Here is a 10,680-nt window from a genome sequence, read left to right as displayed (position 1 = left end):
GCAGCAAACTCACTCCAGAAGTTCAGTGAGGATCTCTGAATGATCCAATGTTGTCCTAAATGACTGATGATGATAAATAGAATCTAACTGTGTGTAATCAAGTCTCCGTATAAATGCACCTGCTCTGTGATGGTCTCAGGGTTCTGTTTAAAGTGCAGAGAGCATTATGAAAACCAAGGAACACACCAGGCAGGTCCGAGATACTGTTGTGGAGAAGTTTAAAGCCGGATTTGGATACAAAAAGATTTCCCAAGCTTTAAACATCTCAAGGAGCACTGTGCAAGCCATCATATTGAAATGGAAGGAGCATCAGACCACTGCAAATCTACCAAGACCCGGCCGTCCTTCCAAACTTTCTTCTCAAACAAGGAGAAAACTGATCAGAGATGCAGCCAAGAGGCCCATGATCACTCTGGATGAACTGCAGAGATCTACAGCTGAGGTGGGAGAGTCTGTCCATAGGACAACAATCAGTCGTACACTGCACAAATCTGGCCTTTATGGAAGAGTGGCAAAAAGAAAGCCATTTCTCAAAGATATCCATAAAAAGTCTCCTTTAAAGTTTGCCACAAGCCACCTGGGAGACACACCAAACATGTGGAAGAAGGTGCTCTGGTCAGATGAAACCAAAATTGAACTTTTTGGCCACAATGCAAAACGATATGTTTGGCGTAAAAGCAACACAGCTCATCACCCTGAACACACCATCCCCACTGTCAAACATGGTGGTGGCAGCATCATGGTTTGGGCCTGCTTTTCTTCAGCAGGGACAGGGAAGATGGTTAAAATTGACGGGAAGATGGATGCAGCCAAATACAGGAACATTCTGGAAGAAAACCTGTTGGTATCTGCACAAGACCTGAGACTGGGACGGAGATTTATCTTCCAACAGGACAATGATCCAAAACATAAAGCCAAATCTACAATGGAATGGTTCAAAAATAAACGTATCCAGGTGTTAGAATGGCCAAGTCAAGTCCAGACCTGAATCCAATCGAGAATCTGTGGAAAGAGCTGAAGACTGCTGTTCACAAACACTCGCCATCCAACCTCACTGAGCTCGAGCTTTTTTGCAAGGAAGAATGGGCAAGAATGTCAGTCTCTCGATGTGCAAAACTGATAGAAACATACCCCAAGCGACTTGCAGCTGTAATTGGAGCAAAAGGTGGCGCTACAAAGTATTAACGCAAGGGGGCCAAATAATATTGCACGCCCCACTTTTCAGTTTTTTGTTAAAAAAGTTTAAATTATCCAATAAATTTTGTTCCACTTCACGATTGTGTCCTACTTGTTGTTGATTCTTGACAAAAAATTAAAATTTTATATCTTTATGTTTGAAGCCTGAAATGTGGCGAAAGGTTGCAAGGTTCAAGGGGGCCGAATACTTTTGCAAGGCACTGTATATCGTCCATACCAATGTTGAGACCAAACCTACGACCTTGAACATCTGTACAGTGTAAATGTGTTTTTTCCAGTTGCTTTGCTTGCATTGAGGTTTGCTTACACTTCATTTTGGTAGCTTCAGGCAAACAACAGTGTTACAAAAAGTACCAAATACTGTCTTTTATCCAAATACTATATATTTTTCATTAAATAAATCTCCAAAATTTCAGTACAATTTCTATAATAAATTATTAATATACAATAACAGTGGCTGGTGCAATAACAGATCTTATTCAGAGGTAGCCTATGGAGCACAAACTGTATTGATGCGTCAGGTGCAATCTTAACAGCTTGCTATCTGAGCCATTGTGTGACGTCCCTTAATCTCATCAGTCTGGCCAAGTGAGAATCAGTCTGCCAGTAAATCTGAGTACTGACCACAGAGCAAATTGACCTGAATTATACTATGATTGCAATCATACCTCAGCATCAGGGCTTTGTATAATGATTCATCTATTTGTGATGAAAAGATCAAAATATCAGTTTTCTCTTAAAACTACATTACAGCCTATTTAGGTACTACCCCTACAGTAATGCCTCATTGGAGCACTTTTATGCTTGATCAAAATGTATAAATAATATTTGGTCACGTTGCAATTAGGCAGCACAACAGAATAGATTAGAAAAAGTTAGAAACTTTAGAGTTGATAAAGTTTTGATTAAAACAAATACAAAACACTACTTCAGAGGTAAAGAGAATTTATATGATACTCTCGACATTAACTCATTAGCTACCATTGATGGCGATAGACGTCCAAAACATTTTGACCTCCCTGTTTAAAATAGATTGGACGTTGTCGTTGTTGTCAGTGGCAGTGAAACTCAATGCTAGCCATCCCAGTTCAAATGTATTTGATGCCGATCTCTCTTAATGGTAGTGAATGAGCTAATAACGGTACTTCTCGTCTTCTTGCTCCACGGTGATGGGGGACAAGCCCAAACCGGTTCTGACGTGGAAGGGAGGCCGGTTTCAGCTGGCTGCGTTGCCATAGAAACGAGCTCACTATAAATACAGGCCGGGACGGGTAGCCGCTCCATTTCAATTTCAGACAAGGGTAGGAGGATCATTCGTCGAAGGAATCAGTTTTTTTTAACACCCCGAGCTTGGGTCTAATGGACAAACACTTTGTAAATGCTTTTTAAGGTAAGTTGTTGTTTTTTTTTTCGGGCACTGTGGTGTACGAAAAAGATTGTTACTCCATAATGCTAAAGAATGAATGGCCCCGTGTTGTGAAGTTTTTTTTTTTTTATTTTTTTTTTATTATTCTTAGTTTGACGTCAAATGTAAAACTGCAAAAGCGTTATTAGCATCGCTTTAATTGTCTTTTAAAATTTATACCGTGCATTGTGAATGACTCATGCCTCCCGATTTCAATCGATAGTAGTAGCCTCATGGCTCGGAAAACGGAACCGGCGAACTGACGTTTGCGTAATTTGTTCACGTTCCATTTGCTCGTTTTGATGTCACTCTTATAAAATGAAGGCGTATCTTCTTGACGATTGGAGGGTATTGTTCCTGGGCGGGGTTTCTTTGCAATGGGGTTTGTCTGCTCGTTGTAATAGTGTCAAGTTTAACTGACTCTTTTTAGCTCGGATTTTTTTTTTTTTTTTTTTTTTTTTAAATTATTAAATGAAATGGGTAAGAACAATCAATTTAAAAATAATTTACGACGCACAAGTGTTCAATTTCAATTCTGGATTTTTTTTTTTTTTTTAAATAAATGAAATGGGTAAGAATAATACATTTAAAATAATACTTCTGACACAAGTGTTCAATTTCAATTGGCGAAAAAATGTACATTTCTTAGTGTTGTCCTGATACTAAAATTTTCAACTCGATATTTACAATCCTAAAATTGAATGTTATTATTTTAATATAGTCTTTAAGTGCCATTGAAGATGACTTCCAATCACATAGCTCTCTTAACCTCAGGCTTTCGTTCATTCACTGCCACACTCTAAGTTAAAATGGATTGGCGGTATAGTGCCGTCAATGGCAGCCAGAGTTTACAAGGAAAATTCAAATATATCTTCCATTGCTACCAAGAGTAGTGCAAAATCCAATTTTCCCCATGACAATAAATTACTGTTGGTCACAAAAAAACAAAAAAAAAAAGAATATCAAATCTTATGCAACAAAGTATCGAATACAGATAACAACGTATTCTTTTGACACTTTTGACTGTTTTTTGGAGGATAAAATATTCTCACACTTGAAGTTTAAAAAAAAAAAAAAAAAAAAAAAAAAAAAAATTTTTTTAAAGGAGAGTTAGTCTAATACATCACTTCTCTTAGCAGAATCAGCACTCCAGGAGAACACACTCTGTCTGCTCAACTGGCCCTGGCCTTGAGGCTTATTTAAAGGGGTTTAACTTCACAGGTGAGCCACCTTGGATCTCCTGCACTTGAAGAACTGACAGAAAAAAATTCCATCTCTTTTGTTTCCAAGTAAGTACCGCACTGGCTTTCGCCTTTAGCCCACTACTACTACTGTTGTCATGATAATATTCTCAACTATATATATGTGTATGTGTGTATGTGTATGTTATCGATATTCCATTTTCAATACAACATGAATAAAAAGATGTCAATTTTTAAATTCGTTTAGTACCTTGATATATATGTGTATATATGTATGTGTGTGTGTGTGTGTTCAGTCATGTGGCTCTTAAAAACGACATTTAAACTCTAAATGACTAGTAGAGGTCCAATCCATTTGAAGTAGGAGGTCTGTCAAGGAACAAATGCTCCTTCGCTACCACCCTCCCACTAGCGCAGTCAATGGCAGACAATGAGTTAACAAGGAAACTGCAAAAAATATCCAATTGCCGTCAAGAGTATAGAGAAATCAAATCTACTCCATGACAACAAATTTCAGGTGGCTTATGGTCATGCAAAAAAATAACTATCGATACTTTTGCAATCAATTACCATTCTAGATACAAAATTTCAGTGTCGATAATTTTGACAACATACTCTACATTGAATCTATTGTGCAACACTTTTCCAGTTTCCAACTGGCCAATTAAAGAGCTTTAAGCAACCATGAATACTGCCGATTTGGATTTTTCTTTCTTGGAGGAGGGATTTTCTGCTAAAGATATTGTAGAGCAGAAGATCAACGAGTCATCTATGACTGTAAGTACCTGCGTTGGCTATGTAAAGGAAAGAGAAATTGTGCCCAACTTTTGTATTGCGTCCATATATAATGGATGTGTATCAAATCATTGTATTGCAGGATGACAGAGATGCCTTCTATGTGTGCGACCTGGGGGATGTCTTGAAGAAGCACTTGCGCTGGGCGAGGGCCCTTCCTCGTGTGTCTCCTTTCTATGCAGTCAAGTGCAATGACAGCAGGGCTGTTGTGATGACTTTGGCCTCCCTGGGAACTGGTTTTGACTGTGCAAGCAAGGTGATTATCGGACAAAAAATTGACCTGCTCTCATTAGTCCAGTTCAAGGCTAATATTTCTGTGTGTGAATTTGTTGCTCCATCATAGACTGAGATACAGCTCGTTCAGTCTCTTGGAGTGGATCCAAGCAGAATCATCTACGCAAATCCCTGCAAGCAGGTCTCTCAGATAAAGTATGCCTGTACCCACGGGGTCCAGATGATGACCTTTGACAGTGAGATGGAGCTGATGAAGGTGGCTCGTTGTCATAGCAATGCCAAGTAAGGCTTTTCCTCAGAAGGCGTCCTATAAAAGCATTTGCTGCATGCATGTGTTGGTAGTTTGGTACTATTTGATCCTTTTTGCTTTGCTTGCCAGACTTGTCCTGCGCATTGCTACAGATGACTCCAAAGCAGTTTGCCGCCTTAGCATCAAGTTTGGGGCCCAACTTAAAGCTTGTCGAGGGCTTCTGGAGAGGGCAAAGGAATTGGGGCTGGATGTCATCGGCGTTAGTTTCCATGTTGGCAGTGGCTGCACGGACCCAGAGGCCTTCAAGCAGGCAATCACAGATGCTCGCTGTGTTTTTGATGTGGGGGTGAGTGAAGACTACAGTATCCTCATTAGTTATAACTGCCCAGCTGAGGAGATTCAAGCAGTGGCAATTGAAGTAGCTGTACAATCTTATTTGACATGAAGAGAAATATGTTAAAGGAATACCTCACCAATGGTGTCGAATTCAATCTGCTGTCTACCATGAGCTCTTTAAAAGACAGCGTTGCTAAGTCTGACTTTTGTATGTGTTTATTAAATGGTACTACCTCTGACAGAATGAACTGGGCTTCTGCATGACGCTATTGGATATCGGTGGTGGTTTCCCAGGTTCAGAAGATGTTGAGCTCAAATTTGAAGAGGTATTGTTTTATATACTTGGTACAATTTCTCATTCATATGCATGGTTTTATTCGTTGTTCAATTTAGCTAGTAACTATTTTCCTCTATGTAGATCACTGCTGTAATCAATCCAGCCCTGGATAAATATTTTCCTGTGGATAGTGGAGTGAGAATAATTGCTGAACCTGGTCGCTTTTATGTAGCTTCTGCTTACACCCTGGTTGTTAACATTATCGCCAAGAAGGTGCTCATAGATGACGAGTCAGCCTCTGATGGTAAGGGCAGTTTTTTTTTTTTTTTTTTTTTTTTTTTTTTTAAATGCAATGATATTGTAAATGTGAAAATGGAGGATGTTTGTTTTCTTAACAGATGAAGATGAAGGAATCAGTGACAGGAGCCTCATGTACTATGTCAATGACGGAGTGTACGGATCCTTTAACTGTATTCTGTATGACCACGCACATTGTCTGCCAACCTTGCACAAGGTAAACTCTAAACAAATGTGTGCACTGAAAGTTGGTGTTTCACAGATTTCCTGTTCTACTTTCATAGAAGCCCAAGCCTGATGAGGCCATGTATCCTTGCAGTATTTGGGGCCCAACATGCGATGGCCTCGATCGTATAGTTGAGCAGTGTAACCTGCCTGACATGCACGTGGGTGACTGGCTGCTATTTGAGAACATGGGCGCCTACACTGTGGCAGCTTCTTCCACATTCAATGGCTTCCAAAAACCTGACATTCACTATGTCATTGCACGACCGGCCTGGTTAGTACATTTTGCGCTAGTCTTTTGAAGTAGGTTTGAATGCACTGTGCAGATGCTTACTTGGTCTTGGTGACCATTTTTCTTCTAGGCAACACGTGCAGCAGATCTGCTCCCAGGGCCTGCCAGCTCCCGTGGAGTCCTGCACGCTTGATGTTCCGGCCTACTGTGGAAGAGAGAGCAGTTTGGAGATGCCTGCTAAGTCTCCTCAGGCCCATGTGGTTTAAAGGCAACATCATTAATAGACCAAGCATCATTTGCCTTTACTTACAGGAGCAGCTTTTTTATTTTTTTTTCCCTTCATCTTGTTTCGGCCAGTTTTAGGAGATTAAGAGGGGTATATTGTTAAGGTGTCTGTGGGGAAGCTAATAGTTTTTAATTAGCTCGTTGGCTGTATGATTTCATTCAATAAGGGCTGCTATAATTTTTTTTTTTTCCACTTCACAAAACCCTGTATTTTACCATGTATAAATTGTATTTTATAGTATAACTGTTTATTATATAATACGTCATTGTCAAAACTAAATATTCAACAACTGCTATATGGAGATTACTATACTAATGTACGCATGTTTCAATCAAACATCTTGCTGAAACTTTTATTCATTACTATGTAGTGTAGGTCATGTTACGCTCTGGGTGGCAGTGTGTTTGTAACCAAATCCTCACAATTACAATTTACCCACAGGGACTTAAAAGACAAGTCTGCCAGTCTCCTTTTTCTTTAATATAATTTCATGGTTGTAGCCTGGAGAAAGTGGAAAGTATGTTTGCAGTTACAATTAGAAGAGGAACATGTAAAAGAGATGGGATTGCAATTTCACAATGCTTTCCTATGGAAACGTTTGAAAGTTTTTGTATTTTTTTTTTCTAATAAAATGGTGCAGAACTGAGTGATTTATGGAACAATGAAACTTTTCAAGGTCTGTCGACTAGCAGGCCATAAAGTTTAAAATTTGCACTGCTATGACCAGTCAGCCATTTTCGGAATGGCTCAACAGTTCCACCTTGTATGGAGGAAGATTTGTCTTCGTTATTCAACCAAAAGAAAGTTGCTTCAATTGAAATATATATTTTCAAAGGAAAAAGTCCAATAAAAAGTGTTTGAATGCAAAAATACATTTTTTGGGGTGTTTCAAATTTATCTGAAAGCGTTTTTTCGGATATTTATTTTATTTTATTTTTTTAACTTTTTTTTTTTTTTGATTGATGTAATGTAGTTTTGCGTTTGGATCACATTTTGGCTAGGATATTTGTGTATTATTCAATCCAAAAAATAAGTTGCTTCAAACAAAAAAATATATATTTTGAATTTCAATCAGAAATGTTTTTGAATGCGAAAAAAATATTTGAGACTCAGAAATTCGCATTTGAACACAATTTTTCATCTAAACGGTTTTCCTTGAAGCAATCCTTTTTATGTTTGGGCCATATTATGAGGACATTTGTGTCTAAATCATTCAATCCCAATAAGTTGCTTCAATCAATCAAAACTATTTTTAATCAAAAATCATTTGCAAAAATATATTTTTAGATATTTTTATTTGAAATATATAAATTGAAGTCTCACTTTTTTTTTGAAAAGCAAAAAGTTTAAAACTAATTTTTTTAAAGTGGAAAAAGTTTTGAATGCTTTTTTTTTTAAGTGGAAAAAGTATTGCAGGCACTTTTTTTGTTTGCTGCTACTTCTGACATGTTTGAGTGACAGGTGACTACGCCAATGGCATAAAAGCATGAAGCAAGAATAATGGCCACTAGGGCTCCAGCCAGCCATCAGACTCTGCTCGAGGAGAGCCTGCTGCTTAATGTGATTCAACACGTGGAACTTCACCCACTGCCCTGACGTGACGGCTGGCAATCGGGGTCCGGTACATCCAGTTTTCTTTGGGTGGGCAGAGCGTGTCTGTGGGTGGGCACTGCCCACCCCAGTCCCCCCTGGTAACGCCCCTGCCGGTGCCCTATTTTCGGCTTGGACTCGAGCAGAGTCCGCTGGCTGGCTGGACAGACTGAAATATATATATATATATATATATATATTTCAGTCTATCCCATTTGGTCCTCCATACACATGCCCATGAAATAATTTGTGAAATTAAATCTTTATTGACATGTTCATTTCCCATTTTAATTAATGAAACATTTAAGCATTTATTTGAAGATGTATCTATATATTTTATCATGGTCGTGGCTTGTTTCTAATGAGACTCATGCATGCATGTGACCTTGTCCTGTATTGTCAAATTGTAAGAAGGTGTCTTTGAAGAAAAATCGGCCCAAAAAAAAAAAAAAAAAAAAGGATAATTATTAAAGGTGTAATGGTACATGTATTTGTATAGAACCGTTTCGGTACGTGGTGCTCGGTTCGGAACGGAGGCGTACCGAACGAGTTTCTGAGGTAATGTAACCCTTACTTTTCGAGGCTGTGAGTCGATCGGGTTACAGTTTCTTTGTATAGATTATATTTACTCCGTCTTCTCTACTGCAATGAGGACGAACACGGTAGGACAGTATAACCCAAAACGTCAACGGCGCGACAACGTGGCCGCCGCATGAACGCAGTGAAACGCGGGCGTTAAAGTCAATCAGCCAATGCACACCAGTCGCAGTGCGGCCGCGTGTTAGACGCGTCCCAGAAGCGGCTAAACAGGACACACGCAAAAAGAACGGCAGAGTTTATTATTTGACGCAAGACGCGACCCTCCTGCATCAATACTACTACCGGTAGCTAGGATCGGGCAGACAGAAGTCACCCGTGTAAAAATATGGTGGATCCGGTCGATTTTCAAACTAATATGCAATCGTAACCCACTTTTTGAGTTCATCAGATCTCTGGAGTGGTCGATAGGGGCAATGTTGACTTGTCTTTGTTGATTTACTGCTGTTTTCTCTGCTATAATAATAACCAACACGGCCCCGTGTTCAATACAAAACCCTCCTACCACAACAAAACAAGTAGGAACTAATATTCACATAGGAACTAAAGTTATACAACATAAAATATACAATATAAATGAATATTACATCACATTTGTAAAATATAAATACATAATAAAATAAAAAATAGCCCATTTAAATAAAATAAATTGAAATTAGCTAAAACACCTGTAATTAAATAATAAGAATAATACACACATCCTGCTTACACAATTAAATGTATTAATTTCTGTGTGGTGCTTTAACTTAAGAAAATCCACCAATAGAGCTTTTGAAAACCTTTCATAAGAAAAAAAAATGATTCATTGAGGTATTTCATTTGTAAAATACATGTTAAAATCTTTGTCATTGGGATTTTCTCTTTAGCACAGGACTTCTTTTTTCTTCATTCTTTCAGAAAGATAGCTGACCAATACGCGGGGTCTGAAAGGCAAATTGTTGTTGGATTATCTTTAAATACCCACTACTTTTTGAGCAGAATTCTATTTTTTTTTTTATAAGCTAATGTTCCTATTGTTGAAAGCACAAAGATGTGTAATAAACAACTAGTACATTAAATTTTGCATTTTGTTTTCTTACTGTACCGAAAATGAACCGAACCATGACTTCAAAACCGAGGTACATACGGAACCGAGATTTTTGTGTACCGTTACACTCCTAATAATTATGTAGTTCTCAAAGGTTTTTATGAAATGTATTGGAAACCAACATCATATTGCGTATTGTGTAATGTGTCACATCATGTCTCATGTCTCTCTACAAAATCAATATAATCATAATATTGCCCAGCTCAAGTTTTCAATCAATTTCCACAAGTCATTTATGGGTAATTGTTACGTGCCAAAGACGGCTCGCGAAGGGCGTAACATAAAACAAGCCACACAAATGTACGAGTGGACACAAATTTATTTACAGAATAATCAAACTCACAATGAATATGTACAGAATGCCGACGAAGCGTGATTTCAGGGTAAGCCCAGGCCAAAACAACAAACAGAAGGAACTACACTTAAACCCCACCCGCTAACTAAACCCTGATCATGTAAAAGGAACAAAGAAAAGACAGCTTCTAACCTAACTTCCTACTCTATACAAAACAGGAGAAAACGGGTTGAACAGAAATGGCGACTTACCCTTACTTGCTTCATTGCTCTTATTTACAGTGGTGAACAAAAACGATCCAATAACGAATAAACACAAAAGACCTCACCGAAAAAGCGGGAGTGTATCAGACTAGCGATCAAATGCAAACGAGAG

General features: G+C 38.5%; 1 protein-coding gene across 2 annotated transcripts; it reads left to right on the top strand.

Annotated features, from left to right (window-relative positions):
- The first annotated feature begins 2,441 nt into the window (after nt 1–2,441).
- Nucleotides 2,442–7,382, top strand: odc1 (ornithine decarboxylase 1). 2 transcript variants are annotated; one of them, XM_057859792.1, is made up of 11 exons: nt 2,442–2,587; nt 3,742–3,891; nt 4,454–4,581; nt 4,682–4,855; nt 4,943–5,115; nt 5,213–5,429; nt 5,662–5,745; nt 5,838–6,000; nt 6,095–6,210; nt 6,278–6,492; nt 6,581–7,382. In XM_057859792.1, the coding sequence occupies exons 3-11, from the start codon at nt 4,489–4,491 to the stop codon at nt 6,714–6,716; spliced, it is 1,371 nt and encodes a 456-aa protein (XP_057715775.1). In that variant the 5' UTR covers nt 2,442–2,587; nt 3,742–3,891; nt 4,454–4,488; the 3' UTR covers nt 6,717–7,382. The 2 variants fall into 2 exon arrangements, with proteins under 2 accessions (XP_057715775.1, XP_057715776.1); XM_057859793.1 differs by having other exon boundaries at nt 2,472–2,587; nt 3,739–3,891.
- Nucleotides 7,383–10,680: the final 3,298 nt, after the last annotated feature.

Source organism: Corythoichthys intestinalis, chromosome 15, assembly GCF_030265065.1.
Source record: "Corythoichthys intestinalis isolate RoL2023-P3 chromosome 15, ASM3026506v1, whole genome shotgun sequence".
Taxonomy (NCBI): domain Eukaryota; kingdom Metazoa; phylum Chordata; class Actinopteri; order Syngnathiformes; family Syngnathidae; genus Corythoichthys; species Corythoichthys intestinalis.
This window is presented reverse-complemented; position numbering and strand designations above follow the sequence as displayed.